Source organism: Pomacea canaliculata, linkage group LG3 (assembly GCF_003073045.1).
Source record: "Pomacea canaliculata isolate SZHN2017 linkage group LG3, ASM307304v1, whole genome shotgun sequence".
Lineage (NCBI taxonomy): Eukaryota > Metazoa > Mollusca > Gastropoda > Architaenioglossa > Ampullariidae > Pomacea > Pomacea canaliculata.
In genome coordinates, this window is record NC_037592.1 from 40963743 (window position 1) to 40981450 (window position 17708).

The following is a 17708-nucleotide window of genomic DNA, read 5'->3' on the forward strand; positions in this document are numbered from 1 at the left end:
CCCGCACAAAGGAATCATTTGCGCCCGCCTCCCAGGCTCTTTAGTGCTCTCTCGCCCCACAAAAATGCTTCAGGGAGGGCAACAAAAGTATCAAGGTCTCTCTGGGTGTTAATATTCTTTGTCACTTTTCCTAGCGCGGAAATGAATTGTTATTCCGCAGGTATTACTCTTTTCAAGACTTTGTTCTTCATTGCCTTTTTACCCAGTAGGCAAGAAAGACATAGAGGTTGTCTGAGATGTTTTGGGGAGAGTGTTGCTGGGGATTTTATGATATCACAGATGGCTTTGCTTCTTATACAACCACACACAAGCTGGCCTCTTATAGAAACATAAATATGTGTATGTGTTAGGTATGGCTTCACCATTCACACATCCCACACTACAGTCTTGTCCCACACATCATACACAACCTTGCCTCATATACACATCCCACACCACAGTCTTGCCCCACACACATCACACATAACCTTTGCTCTTATAGGTTACAGGTCATCAAATTAACATCAAAATTAAATCCATTTTCATTTATATCCAAATGATGATTGCCTATTTAAAAATTATTATTTATTGAATGAGACTTTACAGCATTGATAAGAGTTTAGTTGTCCTCTGTCATCTATGGACACAGACTTTGTCATCTCCAATGTTGCTTGTATTATATGAGTTCTCATTTGCCAAACATCTGTTGACATAGCTTTAAATTTTCCCCATAACCAGTTTTTTAAGAAGTTGATGGCAGCAGAGGTGGTGATGCGTGGAAATTCTAATTACTGGCACAACTCTCAGAGGTCTTGATGGGACTGCTCTCCCTTGTTCTGGGCATTAAATAAAGCTTCCACGAGCCGCAAACAAATCCGTGAGTGAGTACAAGTGTTAAGAAAGTATTCCCTGTCGGATCCGGAATGCCTGGACAGTTTTCTTTAGAGGAGTGTATTTGAAGTGGAAAGCAATTATCTAAAGTCACTTCACTAGCTTATTTTTCAAACGCCGCCTCTCTGTGTTTACCGAAACAGAAAAAACGCCATTACAATTTATCGTTTGGCGCAAGCTGGTAAATCAAAGTGCGGAAGAATGCAAGTTTACTTTTCGTCCTCATTCCCTGCAGTATTTGTGCTCAGCCTCCTGGAGGTACAGACAGAGGACCGGCTGCCGACTGCCTGACGACATGCCCCACCCATCCTCAGCCATCCACCCTACTCTCCATCCACCACTGATTGATGGGCATTACCACCCTCTCGTGGACTCATGGAACCCGGAGCCAAGTGCTACTCTTGTAGCCCCTGGCAGGACCCTGGCGGAGGAATACAGGACTAGTAGGACTGAACACTGCTTGACAGAAAGCCTGGAGCAGCGGTCAAAGCAAGCAAATGTGGTTTCCAGAGATTCATGGTCAGCCTGGACAGTAAAACATATTTAACGCCAGGAAAGTCCAGCGAAAAAATAAATCGCACGAAAAGGGCTTACAATAACAAAAGAAAAGTTAGGATATGCATATGCTGATAGAGATTTTCCTGGCATGCCCACATTTTCCAGACAACCTACATCTCAAACACAACGCCTCCCTGTATCTTCCAAGTCGCAGTCTGGTTGATTATTGTTTACACAGGGAATAAGCAAAAAAAAAAAAAAAAAAAAAAAAAAAAGAAAAGAAAAAAAGAAGAGATTGAAGAAATAATGAGTTTTCACACTAGCGGTGAGATCGAGATATGGAAACAGATTCTTCGAATTTCAGAAAAGTCGCCAAAACCACTTTGCAAAAAGAAGGCAGCAATATGAGGGTCTTGGCCCAGGGGGCCCGCGGCCCTCCGATCTCTGCTCTGCCGGATATCGCACTGTTTATGCACAGAATAAACCGGTTTACCGAAGTGAAAATTCCAAAATTCTGGCACGTGTTCAAAGGGCTTCTATTCAGAAGTTGCTGGCCAGTGCCGACGTGGCTATTACTGAGTAGTACTCACGACTATTTCCAGTCAATGTCCAATTTGACGGTTTCCAGTCAATACTCATTGGACTGCTTCCGGTCAGAGCCCACGCAGTCCTCTTAGGATCCAAAGTAATCCAGAAAGATGTAGGAACGCTAGTGTGATTGCAGATGAGTGGACAACAAACAAAAGACTGTTACCCCTTAATAAAAATAAATTAATAAAACACAAACAGTAAACAGCGCTAGAAAAGTGCAAACAACAGAATTAGAAATATACTACAGAGCAAAAAAAACAAAAAAAACAAACAAGATTATTAACATGATTGCAGAACAAAGGAGTTAGGTCAATGTGCATAGAATGCCTGTACTTTTAGTTTGTCAACAGACAATAATAATCTGATCATTACTTATAATAACATTGTGCAAGAAAAATCCAGTTCTTAAAATCGAAGATGGGAACATCTGTAAACAACAAGCACAAGAGCACCGTGACATGTCCAAGAACAAAGCTAAGAAAGCTCTCAAAATAAAGAGAAAATAACCAAAGATGTGAGGTTTCGAAGAGCAAAGGCCCGGATGGTCGTCTGTATTTAGTGTAGAATCAGGAAGCAGCTAATGGGTGGGTAGGAGAAGAGGAAGATGACAGTTGTGCTCCCCAGACTCCCGGCTACTTGTCTGCCAACAACAGACAGAAATTTCCTACCCGCCCCACCCCCATGTCGTCCGATCCACTTTGTCCTCGTGTCGACCATTTTGTCTGTCCACTGGGGGGCGCTGCTGTCAATACCCACTTGACTCCACCACAGGAGGGCGAGGAGCTGATGGCGCGGGAGACAGTCCTCCTGTGGCGGAGGCTGGTAGATGTCTGTCAGGATGTGGTGCAGACACAGGCATGATCTGTCAGCTGGACATGACACGTGGTCCACCGAACTTTCCACGAGAGCAGAAAAGAGAAAACATAGAAACTACCTCGCGTTGACATATAATGTATGTTTGGATCCATTCCTGATGACAGAATGTGATTTCAGAACATGATGACAGAATGTGGTGAGAGAACATGATGACAGAATGTGTTTAAAGGATATAGTTATAAAATATGGAAACAGAACATGATGACAGAACATGACAGAACAGCACAAGGTGACGATTCTGTTGAACACATCAAAACAAAGACACCACAAGTTAATGTTATTCAGGCGAAAGATCCCCAGCCGTGTGATTATGTTTGGTTTACTATGATAATACCTCCATCGAGAGAAGATTTTCCATTATGTTAGGGAAAAGATAATGAAGGAAGAGAATGGAGGATGATATGCTCAACCTTGCGATGATTTCCCATTACTGAGGGGTGGAAGAGGACTAACATTTGACATTCAGGGCTTGTACAAGGCAGACCAGTGGCCTGGTGGTCAATAACCGTTTGACTTCCTCATTTAACGATTGCTTACCAAAGTCTTGTAGTCTTTAATATCATTGGTCCTAATATGCAGCTTAATGAAAAGACTGATTAACTCAAAACCAAGCTTTGCGCCGACAGAATTCAAATGTTGACGTAGGTGAGAATATAAAGTAAAGCATTTGTAACCAGTCAGTTCTCTTACAAAAAGAAACCTGGTGGACAAAATGACTCCACATAAAACTGTATTATGAGACAAAGCAGACATCAGTGCCAACTAATTAGAGATACGGCAATGTGACTGGTGGCGGGGTCACGACCTCTCACCTATCGACCTAAGCACGTATCGCCACCCCGCTGTCAGCTCCACACTACAACATCAAAGACTGTCAAGATCGGATTTCCTCAAACACTATTTTGACAAATATCTGTCTTAAATTTTGTAAACTCGGGGATTCAGAAGAAATCGGCGTCTCTGTGTGTTCCTCTTCTCTCTTTATTCTTATTTTTTTCTCTGCTTTATTTTGATAATAAAATTGTTCATGTGTTTATGTGTGTGTACAATTGTGTGTGTCTGTGTGTGGGTTTGTCTGTGTGTTTATATGTGTTTATGTGTGTGTTTATCTCTGTGTGTGCGTGTGTGTGTGTGTGTGTGTGTGTGTGTGTGCACGCTGGCACAGACCGTAAGTTGTAAAGTCTGCGAGCGGAGGCTGTGATTGGCTGGCTCGCCCATCGATTGCATGCTACCCGGGGATGACGGGGGCCAACGTCAGTCTCGCCTGGATGCCAGCCGACTCCACGCGCGCCCAGGGTGGCACGAAGATGCACGAGGCCCAGCCTCCAAAGTAGATTAAGCTCATTTTTCCGGTTACTTAGTGTGCAGCCACATATTTGGCGGCACTCGATAGAGGGAGCCACTCGTAATGTTACAAAGGAAGTGTCATTTTGTATGGATGTCGTTGCCATGGTATCATAAATGATCGCCGACGATGGTCACGGACGCTTTAGATATTTCGCTCGAAGTTCTGTCAATGGAGGAAGGCTGGGGGTGTGTGGGGTGTGTGTGTGTGAAATAAAGTCGGGAAATGTTTAGCTGTGAGCACGTGCAGGGTCCATTAAATCTTTGTCGACTGCACCGCATTCAAACGCCCTCCGTCCGAGTGCTCCAGGATAGTGCGGTTCTATATAAATATTTTCTTATTTGGCAGATCCGTGTGGCAGGTTGTCGGCCTTTATGGATGCGCACCCAGGAGAGGGCCACTTGTAATTACCGTCGACTCTAAACTGTCAAAAACTGGATGACGATCGCCGACAGAGAGCAGGTTCCATACATGAGTGGTCGTGAGTGATCGTGACCATCGTTCACACGCACCACCGAGCTTGCAAGACGTGTGACTTGGGGCTCATTACCACAGTGGCGACACCTGGCAGTCAACAGCAGGCGGAGATAACTAACTTCTCAGTGATTTCCTGTGCATCAACACTTCTCAGCGGAAGAGAGCACTCAGAAATCAGAGGCATTGGCCAAGAGTGGTTCTCTAGTCACTTTCTGGTAGACATTGGACATCGGAATGAATACCATTATGATTGAATCGTTTATGTGATTTGAGTCACGTGATGCAGGCATCCATTATTTATCTTATACCTCACAATTTTGGTGAGCAGGACGGAGCGTGAAACAGAGAACCGTAAGATTTTATTTTAGATGGATCATTGGTGGTAGGATAGTAAGTAAAGCAGACAACCCTTCAGATAAAACTCCCGGCATTCACCTGTCACGCAGTGATGATGCCTCAGTGCAAGGATTGCTGACATCGCGAGCTGCTTACTTCACAAGTAACTTTAAACGATCAAAACACAAAAAGTCCTGCCACAAATTTTTTAGAACCAGCACAAACGTGACAGAGGACAATGAATCACCCTTCCCACTGCCTGTCTCTTCCAGAACACATCCGGGTCATGCCTGCATGACGTAGTTGCCAACGTGACGACGGACTGGGACTCGCTTCTGATGACGACCACGATGGCGGAGAGCACTTCCGGAAGGCCTAACAACACAGGCGCACGGGTTCGTCCGCGGGACATCGGGATGGAAGTGCAGGTTCCGATGTACATCGCCATCTTCCTTCTGTCGGTCGTTGGCAACGTGCTGGTGATGCTGACGTTGGCCCGCAACAAGAAGATGAGGACAGTGACCAACGTCTTCCTGCTGAACCTGGCCGTGTCCGACATGCTGCTGGCCGTCTTCTGCATGCCCTTCACCCTCGTGCCCGTCCTCCTCCAGAACTTCATCTTCGGCGCCGCCATGTGCGTCATCATCAGGTACCTGCAAGGTGAGTGCCACACCTTTTGAGTCATGACTCTGGATGTAGCAATGTTCATTCTAACGGCTACCTTATTGTCCTGTCACCATTACTGTCTGTGATAGTTTCATGTGAAATTACTTGTATTTGCTACAATTTGAAGATATTTGTCAACGATCACTTCTCCTACTGTTCACGATGACAGTCATTTCTCATGGAAAAACCTCCTGTCCCTGCTGTTACCTCCACTGAAACAAGGTAGCCGTCTATTTATTAAGCAGGAGGCAGGAGCCATAAAATGTAAAGGCTTTTCAGATTTCCAGTTTAAGATGTTTGTGGTTTTTACGCCGTCGGTAAAATTGTTATGATGTTCACTAACGAATCTTAGACAAGTAGACTAGATATCCGTGTATTAATATTGTGGGAATCGTCATCAAAGCCACCAAACTTCTGTAATGATTAGTGTCATGGTTCCTTGCAATGAATATGTCAGTGACATTTAATAAGACTTAATGGAAAAGAGGTTTTAGCTTCTTTTGTCTTATTTGTAACAAAAAGTCTTGTGTGATGAGACCTCCCCTGACCCCTGTACCTTCTCCTACTCTCGGTGTCCAATGGTTTACTTTTTCAGGCCACTGACAGTATGTTGTACATAGTCCGAAGCTCTGCTAAGTTTTTTTTTACGATTTAAGCATGTTTTTATGTGATGGGAAACATAAGACTGGAACCTGCGGCAATTTGCTCCTCAGACAAGTGATGTAGCCCCCCTCCTCAGTCAGTTTGTTTGTTTGTGTAGGAGAGTCTGTGACCAGGGATGTTCCCCGCTCTCTCCTGTGTTTATAGACAGGAGTGCTTCATACCAGTCGAGAGCTTGAAAATTTGTGCATGATAATCATCATTAGTTTTTTTTAACATAGACATTTTTTTATTGTTTTCTAGAACTATGATCAAAAAAGCAGCCATATTTTTTAAAACAGCAAAAGATAGTAAACATAAATTTGTAAACGAAAAAATTCTTTCTTATGTATCCACTGACCAGGACAAAAATATGGAAATGAAATACACATTAAAAGTAATGTTTAAGACGTACCAGTGCAATATTTCCAAAGAATGAGTAAAAAAATGAAGCCCAGGAGGAGATTTGCAAAACTTTTGCAATCATACTTCTCCCAAAAATTCCTTATCAAAAATTGGCGAAATATCAAAAACTAAAAACCAGTCCAGTGGGAATGCCGATAGACATCTGATGAATACGTTTTTGAACGTTGCATGAAAATGTTTCCGTAAACTACTTTCCTGTTTATCGTCAAAAGAAAGGCAACATGACCGAAGCAGAAGCTTGAAAAGAGAAAGGATGATGCCGGAATCGGATTGAGTCAATGATGTTAATGTTTCTGATGAATTTAGTTTATCAGTAAACTTTTCTGATGGACGTAGTAGGACAATGGTTTGAAATAATCCTAACACTAAGCTGTTCTTCCCTAACTCCTGTTCTTCCTGGATGTTTTCCGAGTTTTTCGTCGTTCATTTCTTCAGCAAATCTTTCTCACTTCAGCTAACCACACCTTACTTTCTTGAGTCGCTCTTTCCATCCTGTCTGCTTTGCTTCATTTTTTGCTTCCTCTTATTTATTATTTTAATTCAAACTTCTTCAGGATCTCGATTCTTCGTTTGTTTCCAAACATATTTATTTCTTTGTTTCCGGACAAATTCATTTGTAGGCAACGCAGTTGTGTGTTGTAAGGATTACACAGACACTCGAGATACATTATATTATTGTACAACACAATGCATCATCACCCGGCTCCTTCTCATCATCATGAAACCATCCAATCATCCCATCCTCTCCATCACACGTTCCTCTCTTCCTTCCCCCTTCTCTCTCTCATAACCGTAGTCAACCAAACAGGTCGGTTAATACCAGTTTCTGTAAGATTTATGGTAGTGCCTCTCTTTAAGACGAAGGCTATCTTTATAAGTGTCTTTGTTGATAATTGATGAGACTTTAGACGATCTCCGGTTTCGGTGACAAGGAATGTTTTCAGAAGCCATCCAAAGTCCTTTCCGACCAACGATAATCTTTCGGTCATTGATTGCGAGCACTAATGGATTGCCGGCGATGTCGGGCGATTACAGGCGAGTCTCAGCCCTGGTGTCGCAGATGAAGGGAGGAGCATCGCCATGGACATACTGGGCCATTACTGGATTACACCCGCTAGGACTGGGCTGCTCTCCACAAAATGAGTTGATTACCTGAAAAATACTCTCACGGACACACAACACACATAAACGGACAGACACACGCACTGCACATAGAAGCACAGAATGGATAAGCGTGAACACACACAAACACAACGCAGACGCACTGAGAGATTTACAGATAGAGAAAGAGGAAGAGAGAGAGAGAAAGAGGCGAATTCTAAAAAGAGAGAGGGTAGAAAGAGAGACAGAGACGCGCGCATGAAAAAAGGGGAGACAGAGAGAGTAAGAAAGAGTAAGGCGCAGACAGACACAGAAACTGAGAAAGAAATGCAGAGAGACAGAGAGGCATGAGACGACACAGCTTCCGGTTTAGTCACATTTCAGATTGACTAATATAACGAGGCATGAGACTACACATAGCTTCCGGTTTATTCACATTGTTTGTTTAGGCTCGCCGAGACTAACAGCGGAGAAGTTGGCAAGAGGCTAAACGTTGGTCTTGGCAGACAGACAGCAGTCCACCTATACAGATCCGTGATTTCAGAAATAATAAAGTATCTCTAATGCACCCACTCTCTTGATACAGCAATTCATTGTGCATCCACACAAGCATCATGCAGTCACGCGCGCGCGCACACACACACACACACACACAAATTAAAAAAAACCTAAGAGGTCATGTTAACGACGAGACGAGAAAAATATTGTAGAGACATCTTGAAAAAGAAGAGCAGGTTTCTAACGAACATGGAGTGGCAGCTTGCTCCGGTAAGTGGAACAGACAGAAAAAGAACGAGGACCAGATGGAGGGAGTGAGGGTCGAGGAATGCAAAGCCTGATGGGATGGGAGAGAGAGAGAGGCGGTGTGGGGATGTGAGGGGAGATAACAGGGGGAGGGAGAGGGTGGAGTCACTGAGACACCTGTAACCCAGGTTGACTTTGTACTCAGTGCATGTAGAAACTGGGGGTTAGTGGAGAGAGGGAGGCTGTCATCGGGTTTCTTCTGACGGGAAGTGAGGCAGGCGGCGATGTGAGCACGGGTTAACAACATGACAGACACAACCAGGGAGGCAACCACAACAGCTACAACAGTTCGACAACATGTGCTGGTGCCAACAGGGTCACGTGATCACCTGGTGTAAGCACATGCTAATTAATCCTAAACACAAGCTAATTATCCGTACACACATTTAACTCACACTCACACAAAGGCGACAGGAAGAAGGAAAAACCCTACAATTCCTGCTTTTCCACATTTTACATACAAAACCAACAGGAGACATTCAAGACATCCAAGAAAGATCAATGAATAAATGAATGAGTGAATTAGGAGAGAACAAATGAAATGAAGTGATATGTTGTTTCACTCCAAAAAATTGAGAGACCGCGTTTAGAGAAGTAGACAGGAGGACACACGGACAGGAGGGAGGGAGCAATGAAAAAGGAACAAAGACAGTCCTGCAGACAGACAAATAAATAAATAGCCAACAACGTTAAGGCTTGAATTCACATTGTAGGTGTGTTTTCATGTGAATGATGGCAACTGTCGGCTTGACGAGCTGACATTACAAAAACCGAATTGAAAACGCAGCAAACAACACATAACAGTTATAAACATGAATCACAGAAACACATTATGATGGAGGGAATAGAAATAGCTTTTAACCTGCAACCCTTTCCTCACAAAACATTCAAACTGCTGAGTGGGTGCAGGGATGGGAGGGCATGCTCAGTGAACAGTGAACAAGGGCAATGTTCATGGCAATGACAACCAACATCCACGAGCATTGAGTTGCTTGTTGGAGATAGATACTATACTCCAGCTTCTTTCATTATCGCCAGTCGAGGAGATGACTTCGCTTTGTTCCTACAGAATCGTGAGGAACTCTAGGGTTTGTTATCTATCAAGCGTGGGATTGGTGCTGACGGAGGGCTGACCTCTTGCTGAGGGCAACCAGGCGTGACCCCGCGCGAGACATTGTTCACACAGCAACTTCAATGCTTGTTTGAAGTCGTGTAAACAATAACATCCAGTTCACCGCTACAAGACTTTGTTAAAAGTAATTTAGCTCACGGTTGCTGGGGAAACACATCAACTGAGTTTGAATGATAGATGCTGACCTTGCAAATCCATGTCCCAGCAGAACTGAGTTGTGACTGGATAGCTGACCTACAGTCGCATCCAAAACACAGGTTCGGCTGACACGTGAGTTCTGACAAATTTTGCGACTCATTCGTGAAGAAAAAAAAAAACTGACTTTAAATGGTTTGTAAAGCGAAAATACAACTGCTTATAATCTCGTAGAGTTCTTGCCGACTGGCCAGCAAGACCTGCGAGAAGTACATCAAGCATGCAGTCTGTGGACAGGCAGTGAAGTGTAAACAGACTTGTCTCGGTTGTCTGCTGCCACTGATACACCGATGATGTGGATAGTGGTTTTGGTTGTGTGTGTGAGGATGTAAACAAATTCTACTGCCAGTTCGACCTTCCTTCCCTGTGTGTCAATGCAAGTCACGGTGAAGGAAGACTCGCAATGGCGTTGTTGCAGTTTCCAACTGTTCCGACAACTTCCACAAGTATTAATGCGCTATCTACATTGAAACTCATTGTTACTGTCTGTAACAGTTTCCTCTGTCACGCCAGTATTTTTCAGTTCTTTAACTTATTCATCACTATTCTCATTTCATCATTGGACGATCTCTAAGTCCAGGAGACCAGCGTTTTGACCTCTCTCACAGCCCTCGCCATTCACGAAGGACAATGAGCTCTGATGACATCCAATATGGCGACCGACAGGAGGCGCTACGATCTGTGTTTCAAGATTCATAACATCAGTATCTAATTTGAGCCTAACATCATTTGACTTGCCTTTCCCTTTAATGATACCTTCTTCAGGGTCTGTGTTCTAGAAGATGCTAGAGAATGTTAAGTACACGTACATTGTTTCCACTTCACAGCTGAAGGTTTTGTATCAAAGTTTTTTTTTTCACTGCAGCTGTCTTCACTTCCAGACGCAGGCATCTGCCTCAGCTTTGACATGGTCAATGGATATTTGTTAATGGTTTTCACCAAATTATTCAGTGATCGCATCACAACTGTTTAAAAGGCTCCGACACTCACTCGGATAAAGAATTGTTAAAGATGGAAAGGAAGTATTGCTCACAAAGTTTATTTGAGGATGACTTATGCCTGGTCTAACCATTCAAGTTTTAACATTAGTTGTTGTGAAACAAGAAGTCAAGCTTTCTCTGTTCTCAGTTTGTTTCACAAGAAAAATGTTTGCCATCCGTGAGTAAACTCTTTCAGCATCATTAGGGACTAGCGACAATGTTGGCCCCAGTGAGCAAAACTACGTTACTGGAATATACATTTCAATCTGGTTTAAATTTATGGTGTATATTAATTAGTTTTTTCCTGATTGTGTGTATGGCAGTGGCTGTCATGGCCGACTGCTGCTTCCTTAGCAACACACACCTGTAGCTGACTGGGAATGATGAGCGCCACCTGTGACGTCTGCGTCATTTCCGGTTGGCAAGAGATGTCCGTTACACAGACCGCCCTTCATCCTCGCCACAGTCTCGCAACTGTTTCGCCTCCCGTAGAAAAACCCTAATTTTTGCATCGGTGTCCTTGTGATGGGATAACATAAGAGCCTTACATAATTGGTGGTGCCCTTAATTTTCCTCCGCTTCCGGTAGAAAAACTTAATTATTGAAATGTATCAGAAGATACCGCGAGTCCTGCGATCGACCAATGAAAACGCTTGCTTTGTTATCGACGCTCTTGCTTACTTGCAAACCGCCTGGTGGCGCTGCTATCGCACAGACTTGTTATCAGATCGTGTGGAATATTCGCTAGGGGGTCTGTGAGCTCGTCTCCATGACTGACGCCTTCGATAATCCGCCCCTGCCAGACCCAGACTTTGATGGAGCAGCTGGCGTGTTCTGATGTGTGATGTGGACACCAGCAATGAGTGCGCCTGGTGCGTGTCCAAAAAAAAGTCAGAGCTAATTTGAATAGAAGGACATCCTCCTCACATTGAGGACTCTCTTCAATACATATTCCTTACTATGCAAGGGAGGTTAATAAAGAATCTGACTACAACAACAACATTGAACATCTATACAAGGCGGTCGGCAAGAAATTCATGTGAAAAGTTTTTCGTTATTGTTAATAGTATACTCCCTGTATTCAGAAAGTTATCCTAGTCGCAAAATGAAGACGAACATAAACTCGTCTTCATCACAAAGTCTGTACAGGAGAGCGGCAGTGATAAAGGGACTGTACTGCCTCCACTTGTCAGACGAGGACGTGGGTCCTGATGACGGGGGCAGCAATGGAGGACATATCTGGAAGAGACGATTGTGTCGGGCACGTGATGCTCCACTAGGCTGACAAGATTAGTCAATGGTATAATCGAGTCCTTGATTGTATTCTCATCCAGTCCTGGCCTCCCGGACCACGAGGGGGACCGGTCTAGACCTCTCTATTGTGTCAGGTCCACCGCCTCCCTACAACTGCTGCTCCATGCCACACTCCTGTCTCTACCTTCGCCTCTCCTGTCTGCCTGCGTTTCCTCCTCTGTCCGAGGTCGGCTTGCTGTCTGGTCCCTGCACAAAGTTGTCTGTGACAGCGGTCCTACTTCAGTTCCTTTGTAGGTTTGAACCACGACTGTATGTGTATCTAGAATATATGTGTTATCTGTGTTGTGGGAAGCATTTTTGGTTTTAAAAAATTGAACGACAAACAAACAAAAGAAATAATAAAGAAACTGACAGGGACAGAACTTAAACAAATCTAAAAGCAAACAAACAAATACGAACAAATAAACAAAACTTTAACAAACGAAAGAAAAAGCAACAAAAATGTACAGATGGAGAAACAAACAGAATAGCTAACAAACATATAAACCCACATTTATACATGAAGCCATGCTTACGGACACAAGCACACACACATGTACAAATCTATAAATAATATATAAACGCGAACAGTAATCAATGTACAAAATGAAGGTGTAAATGTAAATAAACGAAAGGGTTTCCGATGAGTACAGGGAGCATGGGGAACTGGTGATAGTGTTGAGGACAAAAGACACAATAGCTGTTGCTATGACGACCCTGTATACTTATCTACAATATGTACCTTCATGTACTTCTTGAAGTTTCTTTAGCCGAAGAGCGGAACCGAAGGAATTTACTCGTCAAAGAAAGATGTCAGTGCTGTGAAGGCTGAATGGTTTGGAAACTTGATGAAATATGTTCTGTCAGAAATTAATGTCACTATGGTAACGAAGATTGACAGACATGAGCAATACAAGACTGAAATCAGAGGCCATGAGCCGATGTCTGCTCGTCAGGCCCATCAGCTTGTCCTCACTGATGTCTCTCGTTACACCACAAACACAGGGCGACCTCAACAGGAGGCTGATCAAAGAAACTGTCGCCATCCCCATTCATCTCACCTGTCTAACAACTTGTTGATCAGACTCTCTGCAAACTTGCAACCGATGATGTAAAGCTAGTGTTTCCTCAGGGAACAAGAGCGAGAACTGTGTCACGTGACCTCATCTGTTTTCGTCTACCGGAAGAGAGAGAGAGAGAGCAGATACACGGAGACGGATGAAAGACAATGCGGAAGAAAGCACGAGAAAGTAAGAGTGCCAGAAAGAAAATGAGAGAAAGATCTGATGAGGGGGAGGATGAATACAAGAGGATGAATACAAGAAAAGAACGAGGAAGGGATGTGTGTCGGAGTGCATAAACGTGCGAGAGATAGAGATAAGGAGAAAGAAAAAGGAGAGAAAAGCTTGCATCCAGTTTCAAAGGAGCTAAAACGAAAAGGAAGCTGCCGGCAGATTTAAGCGAGGAATGTCTTTTTCATGCAAACAAAATAAATAACTGTTTCCAGCGAAAGATGTTGGCGATGGAAGGTTGAGACTCGGTGTCTGTTGTTGTGGAAGTAAGGCGCGTGCTAACGAAATCATCGCTTTACATCGATGGCCGTGTATCTTATCTAGAGGACAGCCTCACAGTGAGCATGGCAACATGAGAGGAGAGTCGTGTAAACAAAGCATAATGTGTGTGTGTGTGTGAGAGAGAGACGGACGGACGGACAGACAAACAAACAGAAATATCTGTCACACCACCTTTCTCGAGCTTAAAATATGCGAGGAAGTGAGATTTTAGACAGAATGTCACGTGATCACATAAATGAAAATGTGATCCTCTAAGAACGTAGAGATAATGGCCTCGTGTGGAACTTTGTGGAACTGATATTTGAATTGTTGTCTTGTCTCTTGCAATCACAGAGCTGGAAATAAGTCTGTCAAGTGATGGTCGGTTCCCGCGGGTATCAAAATTCGTACCCGAACCCTTTGGTCAAAGAATTTATAGAAATAAAGCCAGATACGTAATTAAAACACACGAACAGCCATAAATGATATATTTTTATATTTCTTTAAGTGAACATAGACTTCTTAGACATTGTGCTTTAAGATAATCTTTTTAAACAGTTTATTTCATATTACATCACATGACAATACATATGCTATATAACAATGACAGTGAGTAAATACTGCACTACACACACACACACACACACACACACACACAAACACACACACAACACACAAACACACACACACACACACACACACACACACACACACACACACACACACACACACACACACACACACACACACACACACACACACACAAACACACACACAAACACACACTCACAAACACACACACAAATATTAATCAGTTTTACTGTAAATATTAAGTTTCAAACTACTCAAAGTGTCTCATTCACTTAGAAGTGCGTGTGAGAGACAGTGGAAGCTCAGCAGGAGCACATATTTATTATCTGATTAAGAGTAGTATTTCTTTACATTTTTTGTTATAATTCTCAATTACCAGAGATAAATTTTGATTAAAGTGAAAAAATGGAAACAGAGCAAAATTCCTTGACATGCATGAAGACATTGCTAGTAATTAATGGACTGACATTAATTAATGTCACACAACACATGAGGCCATGTATTAGACAAATCTTTCTATTCCTCCCTAATTTTTCTTGATTATTTGTAAAATAAAGTAAATATAAACAATTTGCAAATTACATGATCAATGATGTATTGTAGAAAGCTCTGCTCCTTTGCTGGGCAGTTGGCGGGTGGTGGGCAGGGTGCCACGACCACCTTGTGGAGACTGCAAGTATTTCTGGCATCGACATGGCGCCATCATAAATCACAGCCTCAGGCCTGGGCCCCCGTCTACTAATCACAGCAACTAATTTGATAACATGCCGCCACAGCCACTGTGTCACGTGCTCTCCCACAACACAGCAAGAGGTCACGACAGTTATTACCGCAGGTCACACAAATGATGGTCGTGGGTACACATGTTGATGGCAACAGGGCAGGAATTTTACTCCCAACATGGCGACAGGTTGAAGAGAAAAACGACAAATCAGGAAAAGAATTAACAGTTTTTAATAACAGCAAATAAAAACATCTGGACAGACCCTGTAGTCTGGCGTCTGGTACTTTTGTTTTATGAGGAGTTTAGAGAATCTGGCCGTCCTCCCGGTCCGACTCTGCGGCAGGAGGACTCGCAATAATCGCCGATCCCAGCTTCGTTCTTAACTGAAAAGAAAGGCGATCGGATGAGATTGGCAGGTTAGTTTGGAGGAAGTAAGGGGCTGTGTTGTGGTCCTCAGACACAACAGGTGACTGGCTGAACTCTTGTGTAATATACAGCAAACTACACCATAAAAATGTAATAGTCTCAATGAAAAATTAAACTATTTTAATTATTAAACTCAAGTATTTACTTGAAGATTTAAACTATTTTATTATCCATATAAAGAGGCCAAAGGGCAACAGATTAGAAAAAACCCAAACCAGTACCTCAAGCCAGATTAGCTTTTCTTCAGGACCACCCTGGAATGTCCCACTTGCTACCCAGCAATACTACGTCAGCTGAGTACGAGGGAACAGAGACCATGAGAGAGTATTAATTTTTTTATCTATTTTCCCTCCTAGTGCCATAGCTTGGTGACATCAAGCGTGACAAAAACCACTGGAGAAAAGACTGGAGTCAGACACACACCACAGGTACGAGTGGCACGTGCTGAAAGGTCTGACCTTAAGGTCACGTGTCTGGCCTGACCGATCAGATGGATATTGGTTAGCTGGCTTATTGGACAGGTACATCATTTCCCTGCTCTGATGTCGCAGAATGAAGATTAGAGGTCACGAATGATGTCGAGGAGTATATGGAGAAAATTCACGACAACCAGCCCTGAGAGTGGGATCTGACATGAGATGCGAACCAGCGAACACACGATTTTCACTGACACACGGGCCTTACCGCTGCGCTATCGGGAGATTCTGTATATACTTTCACCTGAGAGGTGGGACCTCACAGGTAGAATTCACGCCTTTTCTCGTGCCGATACCTGCAGCAGGTAACAGGAGAATCTTCAAAGAAAACTATTTTTTGTTGTTGTTTACACAGACCTCACATGCTTATCTGAGAAGTGTTGCTCGTGCGTTTTCAACACCGTTCACTTGGGTAGAGTACAAAGCTCTGTTCAGTTATTATTTGAATAAGACAGAGGTAAATAAGTGGAGGAGAAGAGAGAAAGAGAAGGAGAAGAGAAACAAAATTGAAGAATTTGTAATCAGAACTACTTTTCACGATTTTGTGCGCAGAGTGGATGTGGGAGGTCAGGGAGGACACCAGGGCTCTAGCAACTCAGTTATCCGCTCCCCTCTAGAAGGTACAAATTTATTCAGAATTCCAAGGGGTCTAGAGAAACATATCATCAATAGACAGCTGAATTTCTTTCACACGACAGCAGGCGTCCGTCCATCACATATGCTGTTCATTATCTTGGAGAAGATCATGCGTGAAAGCCTTCACGACCACCACACTTCCATTTCCATCGGCGGAAGAACGATTTGCAACGTGCGCTTTGCAGACGACATCGATCTGATAACTGGCACTAACAGCGAGCCGCCAGGTCTTACCAACAGACACACAGTTCCAACACATCTGGACTGGACATCAATAACCATCAGAGTTGATTCGTGGTCATTGGCAACGCAAAGCAGATGAAGTGAGAACGGACCAACGAGATAAGCAGTTCTGAGCAGTACTGGAATATCTGCTGGGGTCTGGTTTGGTCATGTGACCCGGACCGACACCCTGTCGACATCAGGGTGGCCAGACAAAGAACTGGCTTCTGAGTGCAAGGGAGTGGACTGGTGTCCTGTGGAGGACCTGATCACTGTTGCCCACGACAACGTGAGGGTGAGCCTTGTCAACCGCTACCTCTGTCCATCTCCAAAAAATCGGTCAGAAAGGTACGATTGACTGTATTTCATATTTCTGTAGTTTCAAGGCTCAGACCAGGAAGGAAAGGTGATTCGCAGGTTCACATCAGAGAAGGTCAAAGTAATGTAAAATATAATTTCCTTCGCCTTGCTGTAAATGTTGGTCCTCTCGAATGTTATTGCTCGGGAAAGAAGATTTTGAGTGGGAATATCCAACTTTCTGGAAGGCTGTCTCAAATTTACTCTCGTGGCTACTTTTTGTAGGGCAACAAATAACTCTGTAGAACATGACATTTATTTAATTAGACTTAAAAGCCAATTATTTCGGTTTCCCTGGCACATTGCGGAGTCTCCCTGAGTTATGGGGAATTACCAACGCATTTGTAAAAGTCATGTTGAACCACTTTAGACAGGAAATTCATTTCCCGAGTCATAAGAAAGGCGACTGTTGAGTTTGGATATCGCAGTTTACAGAGGGTCCATTGACCACGTGACGGCAAACAACCTCTGGCACAATGTCCAGCACGGACACC

General features: G+C 43.5%; 1 protein-coding gene across 2 annotated transcripts in view; it reads left to right on the top strand.

The window, feature by feature from the left end:
- The first annotated feature begins 3967 nt into the window (after window positions 1-3967).
- The window catches only part of LOC112560436 (cholecystokinin receptor-like), a 65302-nt gene continuing 51561 nt past the window's right edge, over window positions 3968-17708 (top strand). The window contains exons 1-2 of one of the 2 annotated variants that reach the window (XM_025232302.1): window positions 3968-4165; window positions 4529-5653. In XM_025232302.1, coding sequence (XP_025088087.1) covers window positions 5332-5653 — 322 coding nt within the window. In that variant the 5' untranslated portion in view covers window positions 3968-4165; window positions 4529-5331. Of the gene's footprint in view, window positions 5654-17708 lie in introns of both variants that reach the window. The other variant, XM_025232301.1, reaches the window with a different exon arrangement.